The following is a 27066-nucleotide window of genomic DNA, read 5'->3' on the forward strand; positions in this document are numbered from 1 at the left end:
GCCACTTCAGCAAGACTAGAAACGGCCTTGGCTTCCGTCACCGCCTTCCGGCTGCCGTAGAGGATCAAAGCACATTGGACTCCACTCGTAAACTACCCCTCCCGCTCTCCCACCAAAAAAGTGCCACTCTAGCACAGCCTCTGCGGCCTCCCCATCTCTCTGATATTGTTTTCCTGTTTCCTGGTGTGGCATGATGGGAGAAGTAGTTTACTTTCTGTGAGCGGCGTGCAGGGAATGCCTCGGTTCAGAACTTCATTTCCCGGCGTGCGTCGCGGTGGACGCTCAACCCGCAGGCCGGAGGCCGGTTCCGGTTGCATCAGCGTGGGATTCACGGCGAAATGAGACTGTTCGTGAGCGAGGGCGCCCCGGGGAGCTTACCCGTGCTGGCCGCCGCGGGCAGGGCCCAGGGCAGAGAGGAGCTGCTTATCAGCACCGTAGGCCCCGAAGGTAGTCGGACTGGCTGGTGCTGGTGGGCGGTGGATGAGGGGGGCGGAACCGAAACACACCCAACACCCATCCAGCAGTTGTCTTCCCCAAACCTCCATCCCCCATCACGCACTCCCGTCAGCCTCCTCCCCCATTATCCTCGGTCAGCCCACTCCTCTTCTCCCAGTCACGTCTTTCATTAGTCGCTTCCCTCGATTACTTTCAGTATACCCCTTTCCTCACCTCTAGTCTCCCCCCTTCATCTCCCAGTACCCAGCGTCAGTCAAGTGAACCTCTTCCCCATTCCAACTTTCTCCCGCACTTATCAGGCATCTCCCATCCCCCACATCCTCTCTAGTTATTCATCACAACCCCCCAGGCACCCCTTTGTCATTTTTAGGAGACCTTGCTCTCCTCTCCTAAAATACGCAGACAACAAACACACGGACTCCTTCGTTTTACCTCTTCCCAGCCATCTGTTTGGGCGACTCTTAATAGCGGTTCTCTTGTCAGTTTTCCCAGTTCTCTTAATTTTGTTCTCCCGCTCTTCTCTTAGATCATTCTCAGTTACTGTCCGTTGTTCCAGTGTTTGGCTGCAGCACTGTCCCAATACCACCACCCCTCTGCAATGCCCATCTGTTGCCTTCCAGCTGGCGGTCCCAGCTGAACACCTGCTAGTCTGTCCAGCTCATTCAGGACCCACCCCCTTTCAGTGGTCCTATCCAGAAAACTTTCCAGTGTCTTTTCCCCCCTTTTCCCTGAACAATGCGAAGTTGTCCATCTAAGTTGACGGAGGTTTTTTTTTTCTTTTCCTTGTTTTTTTCACTCATTTTTCTCTTCTGCATCAGAGTGTGTGGTCCCGTTCCTGACCCGGCCTAAGGTCCCTGTTTTACAACTGGATAGTGGCAACTACCTCTTCTCCACTAGTGCAATCTGCCGGTCAGTATCGGTCCTTAAGGCAGGAAGGTGGCTGAATAAAGTCGGGGCTTACTGTCCCCTGTGTGACTTTATTCGCCACCACTGTTTCACTATGGGGTGAGAAATGGGCTGGACAGATGGGCCTTTCTAGTTCTACCTTCTGTCGCTCTCTCTGGGCAGATACTTCTTTTTGTTATCTGGCTGGGAGCAAGATGACCTCACCAACCAGTGGCTGGAGTGGGAAGCTACAGAACTGCAGGTGGGACTGAGATATGGGGGGTGGCAGGCAGGCCCTTGCTCTACATACCCATCCTGACCTGCATCTCCCACATTTTAGCCAGCCTTGTCTGCTGCCCTGTACTATTTAGTGGTCCAAGGCAAGAAGGGGGAAGATGTTCTTGGCCCAGTCCGGAGAGCCCTGACACACATTGACCACAGCTTGAGTCGTCGGAGCTGTCCTTTCCTGGCTGGGGTGAGTTGGGCTTTGAGATAGGGATCCGGGAAAGCTGTATGATAAAAGAATTAAGAAGGAAGGCTATATCCAGAGTGCAAAACCTAGCACTGCCCCTTGTTAGCAGTGTAACCTAGAAATATCACCAGACTCTCTAATCCTCAGTTTTTCCTCATCTTTGAAATGGGGTAATGTTAGTAGCCACCTCATTGGATTATTGTGAGGATTAAGTGAGGTAACTTAAAGTGCTTAACAGAGTGTTTGATGCGTAGTCACAAAGTGCTTAGGGAATGTTAGACGTTATTGTATACCTTGGGAAGAAACTGAGTATTTTACCTGTGGACCTTTTTCTTTTCTCAACGAAGGAGACGGAATCTCTAGCTGACATTGTTTTGTGGGGAGCGCTATACCCATTACTTCAAGACCCAGCCTACCTCCCTGGTGAGAACTGTGCATATCACTTCACGCCCAGCCCCAACCCAGGAGGTTGGTGTAGGGAGTACAGAATGGGCAATAAAATACTGAGGATCCGCTTTGAGGCATAGCTTGACAGGGCAGCCATAGCAGAAAGATGGCTGAGGGAACTGGGGAAGATAACTGGAGAAACTTCCTGAAGAGAGGGAGGAGGTCCACCTTTGCCTCTCCATTCCGGGTCTTGCTGATTGATTCCCTTTTTTTCTCCCTTCTCCACAGAAGAGTTGGGTGCCCTGCACAGCTGGTTCCAGACACTGAGTTCTCAGGAGCCATGTCAGAGAGCTGCAGAGACTGTGCTGAAGCAGCAGGGTGTCCTGGCCCTCCGGCCCTACCTCCAAAAGCAGCCCCTCCCTAGCTCCTTTGAGGGGAGGGCTGTCAGCAATGAGCCTGAGGTTTGGAACAGAGCAGTGGGGTCCCCACAGAGCTTCAGTACTTGGGGGTGGAGGTGGCTTGGAGAGGGACTTTGACCATGGCCATTATTAACTCTTTCCTTTGTTGGAGAGCAAGGAAGGAGTTTCTTTAGTCTTTGGGCCCCCTCACCTGGTGAGGGATTGTATCCACTCTTTACAGGAGGAAGAACTGGCTACTCTGTCTGAGGAGGAGATTGCCATGGCTGTAACTGCTTGGGAGAAGGGCCTGGGAAGCTTACCCCCACTTCGGCCACAGCAGAATCCTGTGTGAGTAGGCACAGATGAGTGGGGCTTTGTTTCTTTCTTACTTTTTTTTTTTTTTTTTAATGTTTATTTTGGAGAGAGAGGGAGAGACAGAGCATGAGTGGGAGAGGGGTAGAGAGAGAGGGAGACACAGAATCCGAAGCAGGCTCCAGCCTCCGAGCTGTCAGCACAGAGCCCGATGCGGAGCTTGAACTCACAGACCACAAGATCGTGATCTGAGCTGAAGTCAGATGCTTAACCGGCAGAGCCACCTAGGCACCCCGAGTTGGGCTTGGTTTCTTAAAGGGAGATTACCGATAGAGCCAATATCTGTTTGCCAGGTCCCCTTTGCTGGCCTCTTTAATGGTCATCTTTTCCTTTGGCACTTTGTACCTCTCGCTGCACTGATCCAGTTACCAGTTACATAAGAGAATGTAACCAGTCACCAGTTACATAATAGAATGCAACCCCCCTGAGGGTAGAGCCCCAGACATACTCACCTTTATGTTTGCTACAGTAGTAAGCACACTCATAATGAGAGAGAAGTCACACTGACACAATGAGGAGCAGCACACAGTGTGTTTATAGTGCTTAGGGGCTTGGGATACAAGGATGACGGGGCGGAAGGTGGTTGTCTTGAAGGAAGGCTTCCCCGAAGGAGTTGATTTCTAAGTGGGATTTCAGAGAAAATTATGGTATGCAGTTAATAGGGAGCAAAGTCAATGACTGCAAGAGAAATCAGGGTTTTGTTTTTGTTTTTGTTTTTTTTTCTTAAGGAAATGAGCTATAAAACTTTCTGGGAAGTAGTTGCAACATCTAACTGGATGTGTATATCAGCTGGGAAGAAAGGGTGAGGTTAACCAGAGGAATCATTTGAGTCTTTGTTAATAGTGGAAACCATGGGAATCCAAGGGGCGCCTGGCTGGCTCAGTCAGAGCGTTCAATGCTCAGTAGAGTGTTCAACTCTTGATCTCGGGGTCGTGAGTTCAAGCCCCATGTTGGGCGTGGAGCCTACTTAAAAAAAAAAAAAATAGGAAAGAAACCGTGGGAATCCTGAGTTCTCAGGATGCCCAAAGTTGAAGGACATGGTAAAAGTGGGAGCCAGGGAGTATAGGTTGAGAATGGTTGGAAAGGTGAAAGGAGCCCTGGTGAGGGGTCAGTGCCAAGGAGGGGGGGTGGGTACCCAATGTGTGCAGCTGAGCTATCAGGTGATGAAGCATAGAGAGGAGTGGATTGAATGACTTCAGACAGCAGATTACGTGCCACGACTAAGCATGCACCTGAAATAGTGTGGGGGGAGGGTGGCTATGAAGGCAGTAGCTGATGCCTGCTGATTTGAGTAGGGCCGCAAGGAAATAACTGACATGAGTTAGGGACGGGAGAGTAGGGGGTATGGGAGAACTTGGGAAGACATGAAGATGGGGTGGCAGGCTGTGAGCATTTCAGACAGTGACTGGAGGTAATGCTTCCATGACACCTGGGTAGGAGAGGACACCACAGTGCTGAGAAGGGATGCTTGGGTAGTGTCGAAGTCTGGGGGGTGTAGTGGTTGACAGAGCCAGAGAAAGTTTTGTCGATACCCAGCAAGTTGGAGCCTGAGAATGAGCGGCTGGAAAAGAAGCAGTTATGATAGTAAAGGCGGACAGAGGTCAGTGTGGAATGCCGCTCTTTAAGAGCAGTACCTGGGCTTGCTCACTGTGGCAGGGCCCTACACTTGCAACTGTAGGGGGTCTTGTGGCTTTTGGGGGAATTCATGATGCTGTGGGTTCGTGTGGGGAAGACTTCAGATGTACCTGAGTCTGTGACAATAGAACAGATCCGTGTGGGTGTTCTGTGCCCTGTTGGTCCCTCTTGACCCTTGCTTCTCCCCCATGAACTGTTCTTTTCCTCCTTCCCTACTAGGTTGCCTGTGGCTGGGGAAAGGAATGTGCTCATCACCAGTGCCCTCCCTTACGTCAACAATGTCCCCCACCTTGGAAACATCATTGGTTGCGTGCTCAGTGCTGATGTCTTTGCCAGGTGGAGCCAGCTGCAGGGGAAGGGACCTCCTAAGGGAGCAGTGGGCCCAAGCGAATAGAATGCCTCGAGTAGAGAGGATCCTGGGGACATGGGAGGGTCTGGGACGGGGCCCCTGTAATCCCCATATCCCCTTCCAGGTACTCCCGCCTCCGCCAGTGGAACACCCTCTATCTGTGTGGGACAGATGAGTACGGTACAGCGACAGAGACCAAGGCTATGGAGGAGGGCCTGACCCCCCAGGAGATCTGTGACAAGTACCACGCCATCCATGCCAACATCTATCGCTGGTTTAATATCTCATTTGATATTTTTGGTCGTACCACCACTCCACAGCAGACCAAGTAGGTTTCCTCTAATCAGGCAGAAATAGAAGGTGGATACTGGGGCTGGGGGCAATGAAAATATCCTGGAGACTGAAGGAACCGGAAGTGCTGTTTAAGCATCCCTCTCAAACTTAGGATCTGAATATTGCCCTGAAATGTATCCCAAGCGTGGGGATTCAGTGGTTGAAGAGGCCTGACCAGGGCTGAAGAAGCAGCCAAGGATGGGAAGAGATAGGACTTAGGCTTAAAGGAAGTTTCTGCCTTCCCTCTGCCGCCTCTCTGCTCTTCCCTGGCTGCTGTTGAGTTTTAGGACCTTCCCTTCCACTCCTATGTTGGTTTATAGCAAATATACTCATTCTTCCTCTGCCTGACACGCATCCTTACAAAAACTGTATAGTAGACAGGTCGGTAGCTTAATAGTGTTCAGCAGTTTAGCAGTTGGACTGATTAATTTTCACTTCAGGACATATCGAAAAAGAGTATAGTCCTATCCTTTTAGAGATTTTTGTTAGCAAAGAGCACAAAACTGTTAAGTTTATATTTGACAAACATAAGTTCGGAAGTGTTGAGGGAAGGGACTGTGTGGGGAGTAAGGGATATATGAGGGGTCTGGGCTCATCCAGTAAAACTCCCTGAAATTGACTAGATGGCCTTGGCCTTGAGGGGCCTTCTGCCCGATTTCTTCGGCACTGGGACTGATTTGGGGCCTGGGTGCAGTGACAGGACGGAGGGGTGCACCACTTCCTCTGACTTCCTCTGATCCGGCCCTCCCCTGTCCCTGATTCACTTTGCCAGAATCACTCAGGACATCTTCCAGCGGTTGTTGACCCGAGGTTTTGTGTTCCAAGATACTGTGGAGCAGCTGCGGTGTGAGCACTGCGCCCGCTTCCTGGCTGACCGCTTTGTGGAAGGTGTGTGTCCCTTCTGTGGCTACGAAGAGGCCCGAGGTGACCAGTGTGACAAGTGTGGCAAGCTCATCAATGCCATTGAGCTCAAGGTGAGAGGAGGGTCTCATGGAAGCCCAGAAGGGGAGACAGTCTGTATTATTCAGGGATTCCCAGGCTTGTCCCATTCAGGATTTTTATTTTAGCATTCAGGACCTTTCGTCGGTGTCTCTTTTTGCCCCAGCTCATTGTTTGGTTCATTGGACGTTTACTGAGCATTTACTACATGCTGAGCATTGTGCTAGGGAAGAGACAGGATGAGTGTATGCTTCCCTACCTTTGTTCCTGCTTCAGATCACCTGATCTGCATGTGTGTAGTTCTTTCTCTCTTCTGTAAACACGTGTTCTTTTCTCCACGTTTACTCATGTGTTAGTTTATTCATTTATTTATACAACCCCTGTGTTTTGAGCTCTTGTGATAGGGTGGTCACTGGGAACTGCTGGGGATGTAGCACTGAGTAAGACAGATCTTTGTGTAGTGCAGGGAGGAGACCAGCCCTAGGGACAAGAATGTATGTACATGATAAACTGCCAGGAGGATGTGACAGTGGCCTCTGGGTAAAGATTTTAGCCAGGTGATCGGGGAAGACCTCTCAGACGAGGTAACACTCCTGAACTGAGAGTTTAACTGAAGAATGAAAAGGAGCAAGCTGGGCGATGAGGGGTTGAGAGTGTTCCAGGCAGAACGAGCAGGAAATGCAAAGGCACAAGGCAGCAAGCAGCTGAAAAGGCAGAATGGAGAAGGCCAGTGTAGCTGTAGCACAGTGACAGGGAAGGGGGATTAAGGGGGGGTCAGAGAGGTCAGCGGTGACCAGATTACCAGGGCCGGGTAAGCCATGTGGGAGCTGAATGGTAGGCTGCTCCTTGGAAAATGGATGGGAGGGAAGCAAGAGAGAAAGTGGGGAGACCGGTTTGGAGGCCAGAATGGTAACTCAGAAATGGGATGCTGGTAGGTTGGTTTAGGTTAGTAACAGCAGAAATGGGGAGAAAAAAAGGATTCGAGATAGGTTTTGGAGGTAGACTGTACTGGATAGATGAATTCTGGGTGAGGGGAAGTCAAGGAAACGATGACTTGGAAGTTTTTGGCTTGAGCAGCTTTGGTAGACAGTAGTGCCATCTACAAACGTGGGCAGGCTTGGTTGAAGGGCAGGAGTTCCGGTGGAGGGCAGTGAGACTGTTGGGTTTGTCCAGTTTGCGGTGCCTGTTAAACACCCATGTAGAAGTGGTAGGTAGGCGGCTGCAGATAGGCGTGTAGAGCTCAGGACAGAGGTCCTGAGAGAGTTCTAATGGCTCACCTTTAGAAGCCCAGATCGGGACGCCTAGCTGGCTCAGTTGGTAGAGCATGCAAAGTCTCAGGGTCACGAGTTCAGGCCCCACGTTGGGCGTGGAGTGTACTCAGACAAGAAAAGAGTCGAAAGCTCAGTTCTAACCTCACTAGGAAGCTTTCATTGATTAGCCCCACCTGACTGTTTAGTCCTCTAATCATCACTCACCAGTGTTTGCATAGTTAGTTTGTGCCACAAATATTTCTTGACATTTTGCTTTGGAAAGGTCCGCACTCCCTAACTTGATTGTAACTTCCTCAGGGAGAGGAACTGTGTATCTGTGCCCCTTCTTTCCCTCACACAGCTGCATACAGTGCAGTGCTCTCTACCTAGCCTGTGCTCAGAGAATGCTTTTTCCTTATTTATTTATTAAAGATTTTATTGATTGGTTGATTTTTAATTTTTTTAAAATCTTTATTTATTTTTGAGAGACAGAGTGTGAGCAGGGGAGGGGCAGACACAGATTCTGAAGCAGGCTCCAGGCCCTGAGCTGTCAGCACAGAGCCCGACACGGGTCTCAAACTCACGAACCGTGAGATCATGACCTGAGCCAAAGTCGGACGCTCAACCGACTGAGCCGCCCAGGCACCCCTAGATTTTATTTTTAAGTAATCTCTACACCCACCGTGGGGCTTGAATTCACAACCCTGAGATTAGGAGTTGCGTGCTCTGCTGACCGAGCCAGGCAGTCGCCCCTGTTTTTTCCTGTTCTTTGGAGTGATAGGACAGAGTCGTGAAACTCTCAGTAACCAATGTTATGCTGTGTAAACTTGAGTCTTCAATTTCTCAGAAGGCCAAGTAAGCATGGAGCTAAGTGAGATGGCAGACTGGGGAGCTCATCCCTTTGTGCCTCACGCCTTGCCTGCACAGCTCCCCCTGGCCTGTGGTCCAGATCCTGATTATCCCACCTTGCGTCACGCCTTCCCTTCAATTTCCCTTCACAGAAGCCTCAGTGTAAAGTCTGCCGGTCGTGCCCTGTGGTGAAATCCTCTCAGCACCTGTTCCTGGACCTGCCTAAGGTAAGTGGGCCTTTCCCTCAAGCTATGGATCTCCCATCCATATTTCAGTTTTGTCAGTTTTCCCAGTAATATCCTTTACAGCATAATTTTTCCTTTAGTATGGAATCTAGTTCAGGATCATGTATTCCATTTAGTTTTTCTCTCTTTGGTTTCCTTTTATCTGAAACAGTTCCTCAGCCTTTGTCTTTTATGACATTAACAGTTTTTAAGACTGCAGTCTCTAATCACCTCCCCACCCCAAGTAGACTATTCCTCATTTTGGATTTGGCTATTTTGCCATGATGAAATAAATTCAGGTTCTGCGTCCTCAGTTGTAATACTATATAAATGATATCGTGTCCTTTCCGGAGGCACCTGATAGCCATCTCCCCCTCATTGGTGATGTTGATTTTGTCTGGTCAAGATGTTATTCAGTGTCTCCATTGTACAATTAACATTTCCCCCCTTGCAGCTTATAAGCAGTCTGTGGGAGTATACACAAAATCGTTCCATTCTGCCTTCCTGCCAGCAAAGTGTGTGCCTATTTCCCCATAGCCTCACCAATAGACTGTGTCGTCAGGCTTCAGAAGCTATGGTATTTATGTGGGTAAATCACATAAACCATCCCTTCCAACAGATTTATCTGTTTTTCTGCTTACAAAAGTGAAATAAGCTTATTTCTAAAATTTCAGGTAGAAATACGGTACAAAACTAGATGTGTTCTCCATAATTCCATCTGAGAATAAAGCACTGATACATATTTTCCTTCAAAATTTTGTCTGAGCTTCTGTGTGTTGTTACTTATTTTTATTATGATAGGATTGTATATTGTTGTTTTGCAGTTTGCTTCATTTAATATATCTCAGAGGTCTTTACACGTCAGTACATGCGGATCTAACTCCCTCTTTAATGGCCTTGCAAGTATTTCATTGTAATGATATATCATATTTCCATAACTCTACTGAACCGTGGGAGTTAGTTTCAATTTTTTTGCTATGATGAACAGTGTACTTCTTTATATACGTATCCATACGCTTATGTGTATTTCTATTGAAATAATTCCTAGCAGTGGAATTGCTATGTCACAGTCACGAGTCTTTTAATTGTATATTGCCAGACTACTCCAGAGAGGTCATACCTGTTTATCTTCATGCGAACCATGTATGAGACTGTCCTAAATCAGCCCTCTTTCTCTGCCATCTCAGCTGGAAAAACGACTGGAGGAATGGTTGGGGAAGACATTGCCTGGCAGTGACTGGACACCCAATGCCCGGTTCATCATTCGTTCTTGGCTTCGAGATGGCCTCAAGCCCCGCTGCATAACCCGAGACCTCAAATGGGGAACCCCTGTACCCTTAGAAGGTTTTGAGGACAAGGTAAAAAGCCTATGCTTTGTTCATATGTCATATTATTCTGCCTTGGGTTTGAGACCCTGGACTAGCAGAATAGACTGTTGATTATGTCTTGCTTCAGTCAGAGACTGGGTTAGGGAAGTTTTCCAGTGTTCGTTCATCCTATTGTATCTCTCTCCTCCTGGCCCTTCAGGTATTCTATGTCTGGTTTGATGCCACTATTGGCTATGTGTCCATCACAGCCAATTATACAGACCAGTGGGAGAGATGGTGGAAGAACCCAGAACAAGTGAGCAGCTCTTGGTTAGCCTGTCTATGGGGAGGGTGTGTGCATATGTGTGTTGAGGTGGTTAGAATTGGGTACCTGGTCTTTCTTGGGCCTTTGAAGACGGTCTCAGGAGCTTTGTCTCCCAACTGTATTTTGTAGGTGAACCTTTATCAGTTCATGGCCAAAGACAATGTTCCCTTCCACGGCTTAGTCTTTCCTTGTTCAGCCTTAGGAGCTGAGGACAACTATACCTTGGTCAACCACCTCATTGCTACAGGTACCCTGGAAAACTGAAGATGGGGATGTTGCTAGGGAATGAGGGCTGAGGCAGTATTTGGAAGAAGATCTTGGAGAGGTTCTAGATCTTGAGTTAGGAGTTGAGATGAAATAGGAATACTTAGAAGATGAGAACTCAACCCAGAAGAAAGCAGAAGTCTGAAGCTAAAATTTTGTAATGGGTAGAAGCGAAGGGGAAAAAGTAGAATGGAGAGGAAGAGATCTCCCAAGTTCTGTGCAGGCCAGCTATTCAAGAAGAAGTGTAACTAGTCATTCACAATTGAGGTTGAGGGAGAGGAGAGAAGAGTTAGTGGGTCAGAGAGGGAAAGGTGCGATTTGAACAGATGGTTCTCATTCTCCTCTGTCCAGAGTACCTGAATTACGAGGATGGGAAATTCTCCAAGAGCCGGGGTGTAGGAGTGTTTGGTGACATGGCCCAGGACACAGGGATCCCTGCTGACATCTGGCGCTTCTATCTGCTATACATTCGGCCTGAGGGCCAGGACAGTGCCTTCTCCTGGACAGACATGTTGCTCAAGAATAATTCTGAACTGCTTAACAACCTGGGCAACTTCATCAACAGGTGGGACTCAGTGGGGGGGGGGGGGTGTGGGTCAGAGTCAGCAGATGAGCTGGGGGTGGGGTGGGGCGCTGGCTAGCTCTGCTGCACTCGGTAGGAGACATTGGAAATGTGTTTTCTCCCAGCAAAAAAGTGTACTTACAGATCATTGGAAAAATTTGGCTAAAGAAGGGGGTTATCTTAGGGTAGGGGTAGGAGATGTTTGCCGTACTTTTTGGGGTTTTTGTTACTTTAGGCTCACATTCCATGATTGGTCTCTGTCTCAGCTATTCCGCAATCTAAAGAAGTATACTCTGTGGCTACCCATCCTTTCAGATTTGGTTGTTAACTGCACTTCACAGATAGTCTCTACTAGAGTATTGGATAGCAAGTAACAGATTTCAACTTGGTTATTCTGAGTATTGATTTCTTAAAAATAAAATGAGGTTGCTTGACTTTATCAGGTTCTTAGGGGAGAGAGAGAACAAGACATTTTTTTTTTCTTTTTTTGAGGGGGGCGAGGGGCAGAAGGAGAGAGAGAATCTTAAACAGGTTCCACAGTGAGCTCAGAGCCCCAAGCGGGGCTCAGTCTCCAAACTGTGAGATCATGGTCCGAGCCGAAATCAAGAGATGGACGCCTAACCGACTGAGCCACCCAGATGCCCCAAGGAATGAATTTTTAAGCTTTGCCTTGAGGACTGCCAGGAGGTGTCAATTCTGAGAGAATGGAGAATTATGAAAATCAGGTCAAATTTCTACAAGGACATTGGGCAGTAATTCCTTTTCTCTTCTTTCTCCTTCCTTACTCCCATGAAGAGCTGGAATGTTTGTGTCTAAGTTTTTTGGGGGCTGTGTCCCCGAGATGGTGCTTACTCCTGATGATCGGCGCCTGCTGGCCCATGTCACTCTGGAGCTCCAGCACTATCACCAGCTGCTAGAGAAGGTTCGGTAAGTAACCTGCACCTCTGCCTCATCTCAGTAATCTGCTGGCATGTTGAGAGCCCCATACTGGTCCCTCTGGGACTTTCCACTTCAGTTTGCCTCCTCCCTTCCCAGGATCCGGGAGGCCTTACGCAGTATCCTCACCATCTCTCGCCATGGCAACCAATACATTCAGGTGAATGAGCCTTGGAAGCGGATTAAAGGCAGCGAGGCTGACAGGTAAGTTTGTGGAATAACGTGGGGGATAGGCTGGGTCCTTCTGGAAATTCTGACTAATATCTCTTCCCCAGGCAGCGGGCGGGGACAGTGACAGGCTTGGCGGTGAATATAGCTGCCTTGCTGTCCGTCATGCTCCAGCCTTACATGCCCACGGTTAGTGCCACCATCCAGGCCCAGCTGCAGCTTCCAGCTCCAGCTTGCAGCATCCTCCTCACAAACTTCCTATGTACCTTACCAGCAGGACACCAGATTGGCACGGTAGGTCTCTCAGGGCTGGAGAAGCCAGCCTCTTAAAACCCCTACCTTTGCTATGCAGCCTTTGGGGAGGGGTCAGAGAACTTTGGACATAGGCCTCTTACAGCTGTTCTCTGAACCCCCTCTCCACTCCTCCCCACTCCGCACTCAGGCTTGTTTCTGATATAAAGTATCAGCTCACGAGCTCCATGTTATCTGTAGCCCACATATCATCATTGTTCTTCGTGCCAGAACCCAGTACCTGGCACGTAAAACTAATTGGTATACAGTCCATGTAGAGTAGATGTTTGAAGAAACACCATGGTCACCTGGTCTCCATAATGCTAACAGGAGGGATAAAGTAAGTTCACCTGTACACCCTTGTGTCAATCTGGCATCCTTAAAGAGTTTAAATAGTCTTGGACTTTATTAATATTTTGGGCTTTCCTAGTGAATGGCAGTGCTTTTTCTGGATTCTTTATTGAAATCAGCAGGTACATGCTCATTTGTTTCTTCTGTAACATTTAGAGCTCCTGAGTATCAGTGATGGATTAGAGAGGCCCTCTCTGTAATCTGGTAGCGTTTATACGTAATCAGTGAATGATTATGTACCTCTCTTCACAGGTCAGTCCCTTATTCCAAAAATTGGAAAATGACCAGATTGAAAGTTTGAGACAGCGCTTTGGCGGGGGCCAGGTGAGAAAGCTAAAGACTGTGCTGTCACCCAGCAAGAGCCATGGTGTCCTCTCCTTGTCCCCGAGTAGTCCTCACTCATTACTCTTTCCACCTTTTGACCCTGCTGCTTCCTTACTTATAGTTTTTCTTTCCTGTCTTAGCTGGAAGAGTCCTTGGAGTTAAAGGTAATCCCATTCCTCTGAGATGTTCTGTAAAGCTTGAGGTCGAGGGATATTTATTGAGCAGGTGATAACTTTGTTGTTGTTCTCTAGGCAAAAGCACCCCCCAAGCCAGCAGTTGTAGAGGCTATGGCAACAGCTGGACCACAGCAGATACAAGTGCTGACAGATGAAGTGACCAAACAGGTACGCAGCCTAAACCCTGTGGGAGACTGGACAAGCTGAATCCTAAATAGGTTCCTTCTGGTCTCACTGTTCTTTCCCCACCTGCTCTCCTTTTAGGGCAACATTGTGCGAGAACTAAAAGCACAAAAAGCAGACAAGAACCAGATTGCCGCAGAGGTGGCTAAACTCTTGGATCTGAAGAAACAGTTGGCTCTAGCTGAGGGGAAACCCCTCGAAACCCCTAAAGGCAAGAAGAAAAAGTGAAAGTGAGAGCGTGGCTCATAGGAAGTCACTTTAATGGATATGGACAGTAATAAATAAATGTACAATCTCTATATACATGCTGAGACCCTTTCCTGTTGTCTACCCCAAGCTTTCCCCCTACTGAATAGATGGGGTCGAGGGTCACATCATTTGGCACTGATGAGAAGATGGTCAGCAGCCACTTCCACGAAAGGTAGGTAATAGCCTGAGGGGGGAAGTGATGGTTCCAACCGTTCACGCTTTGTGCAGATTAACCATTCGGTCAATCAGAGCTCGGCGAGTCGCCTCCACTTCCCTGGTCAGGCGCTCGATTTCCTGCTTGAGCCGTTCATTCTCTTCAGCTAGCTGTGCCACTTTTCTCTCATTCTGTTGTTCTTTCTCCTTCATGCGTTGCTTTCCAGCTCCAGCTAGGGACTGGCCACTCTGTTTCCGCTTCCTGGGTCTTTCTTGGTCTTCCTCTTCTTCCTCCTGAGCCAGGGAGCTCTGAATGGAATCAGGAGAGCGAGGGCTCTGGGAGGTGTTCGTGACCTCTGCTGGTCCTGGCTCCTCAGTTAGCCAAGCCAGAGAGGCAGGGTCAAGAGTGGTAAAAGTTTTTGATTCTTCCTTCAAGGGAATGAGGAAAGATAGAATAGATATTAGTTAAGAAGGGAAGGGCAAGACCCTCCCACCACCCTCCAGCTTCAGGCCTAGCATTCTCACCTCGTTTCCAGGGGGTGAAACATAGGTAGCCCCATTTTCATCTGAGGACAGCACCTCCTGCAGGTCCTCATACCAGGCTTCCAGCTCCCAGCTGGACAGTGTCCCGAAGGAAAAAGGCAATGACTCGGCTGCCATCTCTGCAGTTTGATCAGGCTCTGGAAAAGTACATACTCAGGATGTGGAGGTCAGGGGTAGGAGTGGAATAAGCTCCACAAAGCAGTTAAGCAGTCTATACCCCAGGACGGCAAACTGGCCTGCTACCTGTTTGCAGATAAAGATTTATTGGAACATAACTACATCCATTTAGTTACATATTGCTTACGGCTGCTTTCATGTTACGACAGCGGAGACCTCGACATTCAAAATATTTACGGGTTGGCCCTTTAAAAAGTTTTCCAATTGGTCTATACTAACGTTCCTTCCTTGCTTTTGCCCAGCATATGAAGAAGCAAGGATCTGGAATATACATTCTTAGGCGATCCTAGTAAAAGTCCTCCGCCTCCCTGGGGGAACTTGTTGGTAGTTTCCAGGGGCAATTATCAGACCATCTGTGTTCCTTTCTCCTCCTGTGTGGGGAGTCCTTTGGGTGAGTCTAACCTTGATGGGGACTGAGGTTTGGTAAGACAAACCAATTATCTTTGTTGGGACTGACTGCTCACTCAGCCAGCTTTCAATTAGGACATGCTCTAAGAATAGTGATTTGGTCACCTAGTTAGGGGAAGGCCAGGAGGATGGATTTAGCCTGTCAGCAAAAGTTTGCTCAGATTCAAACCCTCCTCTCCTGTCTTCTTTAGGTGCTTTCATAACTTGTTAGGACTCCCAGTACAGTGACCCTAAGTAGCACCTCTTAGGAATTGGTTTTGGGAAAGGTTGGTTAAGTTTACCTGCTCTCAGGTATGGTGATGTATGAAGATACACTTCCTTCTGGAACACTGTAGGGATCAAAGACAGATGTTAGTCATTTTTTGGAAGGGAGAGAGGTAGCTTCTTTTATCTCCAGCCTCCTATTGGTGTTTCCTCATTTCCTGTCTTACAGGGTACAGTCAATGGTCCCTGCAGCCATTTCCAAGGACAGAAGACAGCCTTTATTTTTAGTTGCTGACATTAGTAGTCCTGATTACATAATAGAAAAGTCACGGCCAACTCTACTTTCTCTAAATTCAAACCTGCCAGGGTAAGGAACAAATCAAGTGGTATTCTCCTAATTCCATTCCCACACTGACATCCTCCAAATGCACATTTCCAGTCTGGACCTCTAATGAGATCTCCAACTGTGCTATTTAACTGCTTACCTGAATCTCCTTTTGGATGTCTAAAAGGCATCTCAGACTTTTATATGTCCAAAGACAAATCCCTGCTCACCTTTCCCTTCCATGGTCTTCCCCATCTCAGTAAATGGCATCTCTACTTGCTTAAACCAAAAACCTCAGAATCGTCCTTGATTCCTCTCTCACACCCCACAATTCAAACCACCAGCAAAAATTTTTAACTCATTCTTCAAAATCCCGGAATCTAAATATTTCTCACCAACTCCATTGTTTCCAATCCAGACCAAGTTACTGTTATCTCTGTTGGATTACTGCAGGTCTCCCAGTTTCTGTCCTTGCTACCCCTCCCCAAGTCTGTTCACTATAGGCAGCCAGAGTGAGCCCTTTAAAACTTAAGCCAGGTGCTGTCATCCTGCTCAAAACCCCCCAATGACTTCCAATTTCATGAATATGAAAGGCGAAGGTCTTTAAAATGGCTAAAAAGGCCCCATACCATCTGTTCCTTCCCTGCCCTGGATTTCTCATTGGCCACTCTCCCTCTTGCTCACTCTAGTCCAGCCAAACTGGCTTCCTGTCCCACAAAGAGACTGCATGCTCCCACCTTAGGACCTCTGTTCTTGCTGTTCTTCTGGAAAGCTCTTCCTTCCACATATTTGCCTGGCTTACTGCCTTGCCTCTTTTTAGATCTTACATTTAGAAGTCACTTCAGTGAGAGAATCCCTAACCACCCAATGTAAAACTAACCCCCCCACCCTGAGCATTCTCTACTTTTCCATGCTTTAGTTTTCTCCATGGCACTTAACATATGTTTGTGGTATGCCTTTTCCCACTGAAATATCAGCTCTGTGAGAGCAGAGATTTTTTTTTTTTCTTGTTCACGGATATATCTGGGCCCCAAAATGCATGGCATGTAGCAGGTATGTGTTAAATATTTGTTAGGAATGAGTGGATAAATTCTTCCCAGTCTCTCACAGGGAAGGGAGGAGGAAGCCCAGAGGCAGAGCAGTAGCTGCCTGTCCCTGGGGACTGGAGGTGCAATATCACCCAGAGTGTTTCTCTTCAGGGCTGTCCTCCCTGGGGAACCCTCCTTGCCTTCCAGTGTGTGGGCTGCAGCTTTCATCAGCAGTGGAGCCCCAGGCCAGAGGGCTGCAGAGCCAAACAGGGGGCTGGCCTGATGCAATGGTTACACAGAGATTAGTATGGAGACAGGACAGAGGGAAAGAGGCAGGGACCAATCTCAGGGGAAAGACAGTATACTGGAGAGGTCCCAAATGGCTTCCCACACTTAAGAGGTCCAGGATGCTCTCTTGTGCGGGAGGCCCAGAGACTTCTGGGGGAATGTGAAAACCTATCTCCAATCCCTGTTGTCCATCGGTACCCCTCCTCCCAAAAGCCTTGAGTCAGTTTCCTTAAGGTTCAATTTTCTGTTAGGGCGCGGAATGGCTATCCTGTGGAGGATCCAGGAGCGCCGGCTACCGACGTGGCCACTCTGGCCCTGAGACGCTGGGGCTGAGAAGGATTGGGGGTGGGGTAGGGGTAGTGCCGCTGACCGTAAGGCGGTGGCAGAGGCGTGAGCCATGGTCACCCAGGCGTCTTAGCGTGGGGGAGTGTCCTGCTGCCTCGCCTCCCACCGTACAGGCCTAAAGAGGCCGGGGGTCAGCAACATAAAATAAATCTCCCGAGGGCATCCAGACCCCTTCGACCAAGAGCACAGAGCAGGGCCCACGCTCCGGGCAGGGGTGGGGTGACGCTATCGTCCGAAGGAAGAGAGGTCTGCAAGCACCACTCCCGAATAAAGGATTCTCCCCATCCCTCCCTCGGACTGTCACTAATTTCATCGAGGAGGGGGTGGGGCCACATCCTAAAAACAAATGCCTGACTCGGAGGGGACAACTGGTGTTCCCGAATTTGGGAAGGTAAAGGGTAGATAAGGGATCAGTACTCGCCTCTCTCCTCAGGTTCCGGCTCTGATTTTGGCTTTGCTGCTGCCACCCGCTCATCTTCAACATGATATGCTCTGTGCCTTAGACTCAAGCCTCTGACCTCGGTAGCTGGGAGCGCCGATCTTTTAATAAGGCCTTGCCCTCCTCTCAGGGGCGGATCCAGAAGCTTACCAATCAGGGCGCGGCACGCCGGTGCCGACCCCGCCTCATCCCTTACATCCGCCACTCAGAAGCTCCCGCGGCCCCGCCCCCATGGCTCCCTCCGGCTTGGGGGTAGACGTTGTGTTGGACCCGGAAGTGGCTTTGGGTCACGAGGCTTCGCGGAGGAGGTGAGTGAGTCATGCGCGCGCGCGGAGGGGAGAGCTGGAGGGGGAGGGGAGGAAAGGGGGGCGGGGATGATGCAATGTTTGGCAACCGGTGTCTTCGCGCGCACGCGCAGGGGACTACAAGGGTGGTGGGAGGTGCAGGGTAGGGGGGTGGTGTAGGGGAGAAGAGAGGGCGGGGCGCCAGGGCCCGGCTCCCAACGGCCCCAACGGCTATCAACCGTGGCTGCCCCCAGGCTGCCTGAGAAGCCTCACTGCAGCTTGTCTTCTTCAAGAGCTTTGATTCCGCCCACCTGGCATTAGCCCCTGTTTCACCTTCTCCATAAGAGACTCCCATTTTGCTTGGTCCCCTCCCAGTTAATGGACACAAGGCCTTTTAAACCAACCACTTTTGAAAGTTCGCATTACAGGACTGCCTAACGTCTTCTCGAGTATTCTTAAAAAGGTCTTCTCTTTTAGCCCCCAACTCCCCCAGAAGAGGCCGAGGAACTTGAATACTTTTGCTTGTCATTTTCAGCTCCTTTCAGAAAAGCACCCTTAACTTTTATCTTTGTAAAGTTTCTGATGGGCCCCCAGCATGCCAGGATTCGTGTCCTTTGACCAGTCGAGCCGATTCTCACTGTTTTCCCTACTTATCATTCCCCCACGGTGCCCTGGCGCTCTTCACGAAAGCTCAAGACCCGCCCTTTTCACTGTACCAGATGCCCAAGTCCTGTGACTCCCTGCTGTGAGGAGCCTTGCACTAGCTTCCTGCCGCGGAGGTGCCTTGGGCTGCGTTAGAGCCTTTCGCCTAGGACATTGCATGCACTTGAGCGCACAACTGCTTTGGACTGGGCTGTCAGCAGCCCAGATTCTAGCCTCAGCTGCTCCTCACTTGCCCAGGGATCCCAGGCCAGTCACCTAAGTGTGTGCCTCAACCGTTCTTATTTGTAAATAAAAGATAATGAGTTGTGAAGGTAAAATGAGAGAACTATGAACTTGGAGGCAGCCTGAACAAAAGTGAAAAGCACCATTTAAAATGCGAAGTATTTTTCTTGTGCCATTAGGTAGAAAAAAGATGCCATGTGACGGCCGGTTACATATACTGTCATACCCTCGTGGGGGCAGCCAGGGTTCAGTAGAATCTGTCACAAGGTCGGTTGTGGCTGGAAGACAGGTATCGGTGGTGGTGTGACAGTGACAGGTCCTTGGCCAGGCCTGCGCTGCGTTGCTCCAGACCTCCATTTCCCCTTCTGTAAATGGGAGTGGGGGGGTGGTTTAGACCAGATGGTCTCTCCTGGCCCAAAGACATGACCAGGTTGTCAGTGACAGGCAAAGGTCATGTGACTTGACAGGCTGAGGTCGTGTTGTGACATGTTGACCTGGGGAGGCGGGTCAAGTCCCAGCACACTACCCGGGAAGCCTTTGGGGCGGGGCAGGGCAAGTCGCGACTTTCATCTTTTGGGGCTGGCCCCTCCCGGACCTGGCATTCCTGGCTCCCCCAACAGATTGTGGCTTTAGAAGGGGCCCCTCCCGGGGAGGGCTGGGATTGGCCACCAGTGGCCTGGGAAGAGGCTCAGATCCTTCCGCGGAGGGCGGGGGGGCCGCGTGGGGTGTTTGTTCTCTTGGGGATTAATGGGGGGTTGTGGGGGAGGGGTAGGCGCGCTCCCGCATGCGCACTGCGGCCCCTCCTGTTGGCTCGTCGTTGTCCGCTGGGCGGGGGCCCGGCCCCGCCCCTCTCCCGTCCGGGCAGCGGCGGCGGCGGCGGCGGCTGCGGCGGTGGCGGCGGCAGCGACGGCGGCGGCGGCACCAGCCTGCGCGGTGCCTTCTGGGAACGGAATCCCCAGGGCTGCCCCTGGCCCCCATGGCGCATGCGCGGGAGGCCGCTCGGTGATCCGCGGCGGCGGCGGCGGCGCTTCCTGCTAGGACCGGCCGGGGCCGTACCGGAGGCTCGGGCTCCACCGACCCTCCTCCCACTCCCTCCCACTCACCCTCTGGGCCGCGACTGCGCAGGGCGGGGCCGGCCGAACCATGGGCCGCGGTGAGTGCAGGGCCCGGCCCCCCCATCCCGCCCCTCCCCCTCCCCTCCCCTCCAGTCCCTACCCTCTGCCCCCTCCGCGTCCTCTCGGCCCCTTTCCTTGGCCTCATCCCCACTTCCCTACCCTCACCTGCCCCCGCCGTTTCTCCCTCTCACTGCTTGACTTTTTGCCTTCTTCACCTCCCTCCCCTCAGTGCTTCGCCCACCCTCCGCCCGCCCTCTCCCCAAGTTCCTTCCTACTTCGTGCGCCTTCCCCTCCTCCCCAAGCTGAGGGAAGCAGGCTGGGTGACAGGGCGCCTTGTTATGAGAGGGAAAGTTTAGAAGCCGCCAGTGTGGGGTGGGAGCGATGGTGAGTTTGGAGAGGATACTTGCAAGGTTTTTTTTTGGGGGGGGGGCTCCCCACATTATCAGAAGAGAATCCTTCTTAGAGCCAATTTGAAGCCAGTGGGGTAGGAGGTCCTGAAGCCCCTTGCCTTAGGCTTGGGGGGAAATCAGGAGCTTTTAAGTATCTTGGGAGAAGACAGAGCTATGGATCCAACCTTTCTTCAGAAGACCCAAATGAACTAGATCAGTGATTGTCTAATGAAACAGGCATGGAGGGGATCTGTTGGTACCACCCCAGCGGGCAGTTGGGCAATTGCCTGATGACCTGTGGGGCAATCTGCACTTTTTATGTGATCTTCCTGGGGAGTAGGGAACAGCAGGGGGCCAGACTCTCTGGGAAACTTCCTAGTGGCCTGGCATGGGAATTTGCCCATATTCCAGGATGAAGTCTTCTGTCTCTGATGGGACAAAGGGGGCTTGCCCTTTACGTCTAGTAATTGGGTTCTGATTTCTTGGTCCCTGGTAGTGGAGGCTTTGATCCTCTGGTTCCTCAGTCCTGTACACGGAAAGGATGGTTGTGGACTCAGCCAACAGAACCCTGAGATATGTGTGGGCACCTCATGTGGTTAAGGATCTTTCCCTTGAGAGTATCCTGAGCTTTGGTGCTCTTCTGAGTTGGGCAGATTCCCGACAGTCCTTTCTCTCTCCTGTGTTGCAGGTGTGGGCTAAGCCGGAGGCCCCGGCTTTAGACTGGACCCCACAATGTTTGCAGAGATGTTCAGGTAGCCATGGTGGGATGGCAGAGAGTTCTTCTTCATTTTCTCTCTCAGCTCTCTGAGGGTTTCTCCATACTCCTGAGTTCTCGGGTCTCCCCAGAATCTTTGCCTTCCTGGAGTACTCCCTCAGGTACCCAGCACAGTTTAATCCTCCTAATGCCCACATGGATGTCTGTTATCAGGCACGTGGGAGCTGATTACACACAATGAATGGGGGCAATGAGAGCAGTGGAGCAGACAGAGCTGGGGGCCCTGTGGCCACATCTGTCCCCATCGGCTGGCAGCGCTGTGTTCGAGAGGGTGCTGTGCTCTATATCAGGTATGGCTCCTCAGAGTTCCCACAGTTCTGTCCTCAGGCTGTTGGGTGCCTGAGTTTTCTTTCCCACCCCTCCTCTCAAAGCTCGCATCTCTGGTACCTACCCTATTGCTCTCTGTTCTTCTTTCCTCAGCCTTTTTGCTGTCTGTATCTGGCCCTTTAAATCTGTTTCTTTCTCTTTCCACATCCCTTATCCTCTGTCCTTCCCAGGAAGGTCTTTGATTAAAGAACTGTCCTTTTAGGCACGTTTCCTGATATGGTGTCAACTAACTTTGTATCTCTGACCCTGTCGTCTGCCAGCCCAAGTGGCACAGAGCTGTCTTCCTTGGAGCAAACCCGGAGCTACCTCCTCAGCGATGGGACCTGCAAGTGCGGTCTGGAGTGTCCACTCAATGTCCCCAAGGTCAGAGTGGTGAGGGGTGCCAGAGAATACAGGGATACGCCAAGTGACCTACTGCAAATGACTGATCATGGTAGCTCTTCTCACAGATCTCACCCTCTCAGAGTCCCTGTCCGTGACTCCTGCCTTACAGGTTTTCAACTTTGACCCTTTGGCCCCGGTGACCCCGGGTGGGGCTGGGGTGGGGCCCGCATCAGAGGAGGACATGACCAAGCTGTGCAACCACCGGCGGAAAGCCGTTGCCATGGCAACTCTGTACCGAAGCATGGAGACCACCTGCTCACACTCTTCTCCTGGTGAGTTTTCTCCACTTTCCCGACAACTGAGGAAAACTTAAGGGCCTGGAAGAGGGATGGTGGGAGGAGCTCTATGAGAGGGAGTAAGGAGAAGGGTGGCGCGGGGAGCTGCTTGTTGAGAGGAAGGTACAGGGAGGTTGGGGATCTATGGGAGATGGGATGGAGAAGATGAAAGAAAGTTGTTGGAAGGGGAGCCACAGGCTGACCCTTCATTTCTCATTCATTGCAGGAGAGGGAGCGAGCCCCCAAATGTTCCACACTGTGTCCCCAGGGCCCCCCGCTGCCCGCCCTCCCTGTCGAGTCCCTCCTACAACTCCACTTAATGGGGGTCCTGGCTCCCTTCCCCCAGAACCACCCTCCGTTCCACAGGCCTTCCCTCCTCTAGCAGGCCCTGGGGGGCTCTTCCCACCACCAAGGCTTCCTGACCCAGTCCCTTCTGGAGGCAGCAGCAGCCCCTGTTTCCTTCCAAGGGGCAATGCCCCCTCTCCAGCCCCACCGCCTCCACCTGCTATCAGCCTCAATGCTCCCTCCTACAACTGGGGAGCTGCCCTCCGAGCCAGCCTGGTGCCCCCTGACCTGGGCTCATCTCCAGCCCCCCATGCCTCCTCCTCACCACCTTCAGACCCTTCTCTTTTCCACTGTAGTGATGCCTTAACGCCCCCTCCTCTGCCCCCAAGCAATAATCTCCCTGGTCCCCCTGGCCCCCCTGGCCCTGCCACTCAGCCACCAGTGTCTTCAGCCACTATGCACCTGCCCCTGGTCTTGGGACCCCTGGGAGGGGCCCCCACGGTGGAGGGGCCTGGGGCACCCCCCTTCCTTGCTAGCAGCCTACTCTCTGCAGCGGCCAAGGCACAGCATCCCCCGCTCCCCCCTCCCAGCACTTTACAGGGCCGAAGGCCCCGTGCCCAGACACCCTCAGCTTCCCACTCCTCATCACCCCGTCCCTCTCAGCGTCGTCCCCGCAGACCCCCAACGGTATTGCGATTGCTAGAAGGGGGAGGCCCTCAAGCCCCTAGACGGAGCCGTCCTCGGGCCCCTGCTCCTGCCCCTCAACCCTTTCCTCTCCCTGAGCCATCCCAACCTATTCTCCCTTCTGTGCTGTCCCTGCTGGGACTACCCACCCCTGGCCCTTCCCATTCTGATGGAAGCTTTAACCTTTTGGGGTCAGATGCACACCTTCCTCCTCCCCCAACCCTCTCCTCAGGGAGCCCTCCCCAGCCCAGGCACCCTATCCCACCCTCCCTGCCTGGGACCACCAGTGGCAGCCTCAGCAGTGTGCCAGGTACGTGAGTGTGGTAGAGCCTTCCCCTTCTCTGGTGGATAAAGGCAGCCAAGGTATTTAGGGGAGCTTAGAGAGGTCTTGGGTGGTTTTCTGGGTCGGAGGCATGAGGGTTGGGTTCTTTGGACACTGGGAGAAACAAACACTCCTGTCTTGAGCTGAATTTTTCTTTTCCTTTGCAGGTGCCCCTGCCCCACCAGCTGCCTCCAAAGCCCCCCTTGTCCCCAGCCCTGTGCTTCAAAGCCCATCTGAAGGGCTTGGGATGGGGGCGGGCCCAGCCTGTCCTCTGCCTCCCCTGGCTGGTGGGGAGGCTTTCCCTTTCCCTAGTCCTGAGCAGGGCCTGGCGCTGAGTGGAGCCGGCTTCCCAGGGATGCTAGGGGCCTTGCCTCTCCCTCTGAGTCTGGGGCAACCTCCACCTTCTCCATTGCTCAGCCACAGTTTATTTGGCGTGCTGGCTGGGGGAGGGGGACAACCTCCCCCTGAGCCCTTGCTACCCCCACCCGGGGGACCTGGCCCTCCCCTAGCCCCAGGAGAACCTGAAGGGCCTTCACTTCTTGTGGCTTCCCTGCTTCCACCACCCCCCTCAGACCTTCTTCCACCCCCTTCTGCACCTCCTAGCAACCTCCTTGCCTCTTTCCTGCCCCTGTTGGCCCTGGGCCCCACAGCTGGGGATGGGGAGGGATCTGCAGAAGGAGCTGGGGGTCCAAGTGGGGAGACATTTTCAGGTTTGGGAGACCTGCCCCCCCTACTATTCCCCCCACTTTCAGCCCCCCCTACCCTCATAGCTTTAAATTCTGCGCTGCTGGCTGCCAGCCTGGATCCCCCCTCGGGGACACCCCCCCAGGTGAGGATAAGGGAGGAGTGGGTGGGACAGAACAAGAGGTAGAATCAGAGATGGGAGCTGGGAATCAAAGGCTTTCAGTTTCATGCCTGAGCTCTTCCTCAGGGCCTTTGGGGAGGGCTTAGTTCTTGGCTGGGGGTAGGATGGCTGCAAGAACTGGGTCTGTATTTAATAAGCGTGGCCTACTTCACGTGAGACTTCAGTGAGATCGTATATGTGAAAGTACTGTACGTTTGTTAAATACTTTACGCATATGGTGTTGTCATTCTTCTTTTTAGCCCTGTGTCCTGAGTGCCCCCCAACCTGGACCACCTACCTCCAGTGTCACCACGGCAACTACTGACCCGGGGGCCTCCTCTCTGGGCAAGGCCCCCTCCAACTCAGGGAGACCCCCCCAACTCCTTAGCCCTCTGCTGAGTGCCAGCCTGCTGGGTGAGCCTGAGGGAAAACTCTGGTGTGAAAGAGAAGAAAGGAACCAGTAAAAATTGGGAGTAGAGGCTGGATGAGTTGGGGAAGAGTTTTTGACCCTGGGGTTAAGCCTAAGATTAATAGGGTCTGTTCAGCCTAACTGGTTTGCCAAGGGAGACTCCTGACCTAACTCTTCAACAGGTGATCTGTCTTCGCTGACCAGCAGCCCTGGAACCCTCCCCAGCCTGTTGCAGCCTCCTGGCCCTCTTCTCTCTGGCCAGTTGGGGCTGCAGCTCCTCCCTGGGGGGGGAGCTCCTCCACCCCTCTCAGAGGCTTCTAGTCCCCTAGCCTGCCTGCTACAGAGTCTCCAGGTGAGCCTGTGGGCACGTGTGTATCAGGGACAGAATTTTTTCCCAAACTGGATGTATGACTTTCTGAGTTACAGTAGCAGAGTAACCATATTTGGGACTAAGATTTTATTTTTTCGCCTGCAGATTCCTCCAGAGCAGCCAGAAGCCCCTTGTCTGCCCCCTCAGAGCCCCACCTCAGCCCTGGAACCGGAGCCTGCCCGGCCTCCCCTCAGTGCCTTAGCCCCACCCCACGGTTCTCCCGACCCCCCAGTCCCTGAGCTGCTCGCTGGGAGGGGGTCAGGGAAACGGGGCCGGAGGGGAGGAGGGGGACTTAGGGGCATTAATGGTGAGGCCAGGCCAGGCCGGGGCCGAAAGCCTGGTAGCCGGCGGGAGCCTGGCCGACTGGCCCTCAAGTGGGGGGCACGTGGTGGCTTCAATGGACAAATGGAACGGTCCCCAAGAAGGACCCATCACTGGCAGCATAATGGGGAGCTGGCTGAAGGGGGTGTTGAACCCAAGGATCCATCCCCTCCTGGACCCCATTCTGAGGACCTTAAGGTGAGTGCAGGGTGATGGAGGTCCGGGCTGAAGGGCTCTGAGGAAAGGCTGGGAACTTGGTTCCTTTTCCTAACTTTTCCTACACATACAGTCCATGTTTTCCCAGGTGCCCCCAGGGGTAGTCAGAAAGTCTCGTCGTGGCCGGAGGAGAAAATACAAGTGAGTGCTGGGCCTGCCACAGTCCTGGCCTTCTCCCACTTCTTGATGGGTTTATAGAAATGTCTAGAGTGGCTTGGCTTTCAATAAGGCTCATGTTTAAATATGAACAGGATATTATGCCTTTATTATCCAAAAGTAGAAAGCTTCCCACCCAAACTCTGAGCTTCACCTGGTGCTTGGGGAGGTATTCCTGATCATCTGTGCCCTTATTGCAGCCCTGCTCGGAACAGCAATAGCTCCCGCCAGGACGTTACCTTGGACCCCAGCCCCACAACCCGCGTAAGTGTGTGTCAGGGTTGCGGGGTGGGGGGGGTGGGGGGAGGTTGTAAGGGACGAGGCAAGAGAAGAGGATTAGAGGGCATGGGGAGAAAATAAAAGACTTCCCAATACCTAGCTGTTTGATCACTTCTTTCAACTTCCCCTCTTGTATAGGCGGCTGTCCCTCTGCCTCCCCGGGCCCGCCCTGGCCGTCCTGCCAAAAACAAGAGGAGGAAACTGGCCCCTTAGCAGCCATACCTGGAGCTGGATCTGACCCTGACTGGGGAGAGCTGAGTGCTGAGCCTTGGGAGCCCCTGCCAGCCACCTGCACCTGTGGACAGTGGGTGGGGGCACTACTCCCCACTCAGAGCACAAATGCAACCCCTTCCCCTACAATCCCATCCTGAGCCATTGCAGGGGGTAGGGAAGCTCACCCCCTCCCCCCCAAAGCCATGTCACTGAAAAGGCCTGGGGGGGGGTGGTATATGGCCCTCTCCCCACCAGGCTAAGGGGAACACCCCCTTCCCCAGGTCTTTTATTTGTTTAAGTTATTTTTGCACAAATGACTCTTTTATATTTAATTCGACTTCATTGCCTCCCTTCTTGAAGCCAGCAGGCTCAGTTTACAAACCTGTGAGCTACTGTTGGCTGCTGCCCTCCTTCCCAGTGAAAGGTACAAAGCAATAAGCATCATGCATTCCCCCCTCACCCCTCCAACACCCCTCTGCCTCTGGCTCAGGTTGCTCAAAGCACAGATCCCCTCTTACCCCTGTCCCCAGGTTTGAAACACATAGCCTCATTTCAAGGTGTAGCCAGCTTCCCTCTACTTTCCTCTGGGATATAAAAGGGGGTAAGGGGGCACAGAGAGCCCTCTGGGCCTCTCCTCCCACACACACTACACTGCCCCTTCTCCCCCCATCGAAACGCTCAGAGACGTTGTGATGATGCGACTGAGGATTATGCACCGTGGTCCAACCGGAGCGGCCAGCACGACCCGCTGTCCAGGGGCTGCCTCCTGCCTTTTCTTTTGTAAAGACAAGACCCTTGGGAGTTTTAATTCTGTTTTGTACTTGCCCTGTGGGGCCTCCACTGCTTTTCTATGGGAGACACTCTTAATTTAACAGATGAGAATATTTTGAAACTCTGGCTCTGACTCTGTACTCATTTTTTCCTTAATTGAAGAACAC

The 27066-nt window shown here is 51.9% G+C and overlaps 3 protein-coding genes across 12 annotated transcripts; 2 read left to right on the top strand and 1 right to left on the bottom strand.

Annotated features, from left to right (window-relative positions):
- The first annotated feature begins 162 nt into the window (after nt 1-162).
- MARS1 (methionyl-tRNA synthetase 1) lies at nt 163-13739 on the top strand. 2 transcript variants are annotated; one of them, XM_007074975.3, is made up of 22 exons: nt 163-447; nt 1275-1365; nt 1525-1603; nt 1682-1816; nt 2161-2236; nt 2489-2661; nt 2840-2946; nt 4825-4941; nt 5079-5282; nt 6060-6261; nt 8478-8552; nt 9737-9907; nt 10077-10172; nt 10311-10428; nt 10797-11010; nt 11803-11934; nt 12043-12147; nt 12219-12405; nt 13006-13077; nt 13218-13241; nt 13329-13421; nt 13518-13739. In XM_007074975.3, exons 1-22 carry the CDS (start codon nt 339-341, stop codon nt 13662-13664), a joined length of 2727 nt encoding a protein of 908 aa, XP_007075037.1. In that variant the 5' UTR covers nt 163-338; the 3' UTR covers nt 13665-13739. The 2 variants fall into 2 exon arrangements, with proteins under 2 accessions (XP_007075037.1, XP_007075038.1); XM_007074976.3 differs by lacking the exon at nt 13218-13241.
- On the bottom strand, nt 13680-17772 carry DDIT3 (DNA damage inducible transcript 3). Of its 2 annotated transcripts, XM_007074974.3 has the most exons (4): nt 17578-17772; nt 15248-15295; nt 14364-14518; nt 13680-14267 (listed from the first exon to the last, which is right to left on the bottom strand). In XM_007074974.3, exons 3-4 carry the CDS (start codon nt 14496-14498, stop codon nt 13899-13901), a joined length of 504 nt encoding a protein of 167 aa, XP_007075036.1. In that variant the 5' UTR covers nt 14499-14518; nt 15248-15295; nt 17578-17772; the 3' UTR covers nt 13680-13898. The 2 variants fall into 2 exon arrangements, with proteins under 2 accessions (XP_007075036.1, XP_015398502.1); XM_015543016.2 differs by lacking the exon at nt 17578-17772 and having other exon boundaries at nt 14364-14624.
- On the top strand, nt 17696-27025 carry MBD6 (methyl-CpG binding domain protein 6). 8 transcript variants are annotated; one of them, XR_006220015.1, is made up of 15 exons: nt 19662-19917; nt 20957-21020; nt 21197-21333; nt 21631-21733; nt 21864-22026; nt 22256-23308; nt 23488-24149; nt 24425-24578; nt 24756-24925; nt 25049-25462; nt 25554-25621; nt 25837-25900; nt 26054-26223; nt 26489-26552; nt 26811-27025. XR_006220015.1 is itself a non-coding variant. In XM_042992610.1 (13 exons), exons 3-13 carry the CDS (start codon nt 21221-21223, stop codon nt 26126-26128), a joined length of 3039 nt encoding a protein of 1012 aa, XP_042848544.1. In that variant the 5' UTR covers nt 17696-17903; nt 20957-21020; nt 21197-21220; the 3' UTR covers nt 26129-27025. The 8 variants fall into 8 exon arrangements, 4 of the variants coding, with proteins under 4 accessions (XP_042848544.1, XP_042848542.1, XP_042848545.1 ...); XR_006220014.1 differs by having other exon boundaries at nt 26054-26552; XR_006220013.1 differs by having other exon boundaries at nt 26489-27025.
- Nucleotides 27026-27066: the final 41 nt, after the last annotated feature.

The sequence above is a fragment of the Panthera tigris genome, chromosome B4, assembly GCF_018350195.1.
Source record: "Panthera tigris isolate Pti1 chromosome B4, P.tigris_Pti1_mat1.1, whole genome shotgun sequence".
NCBI classification, from domain to species: Eukaryota; Metazoa; Chordata; class Mammalia; order Carnivora; family Felidae; genus Panthera; species Panthera tigris.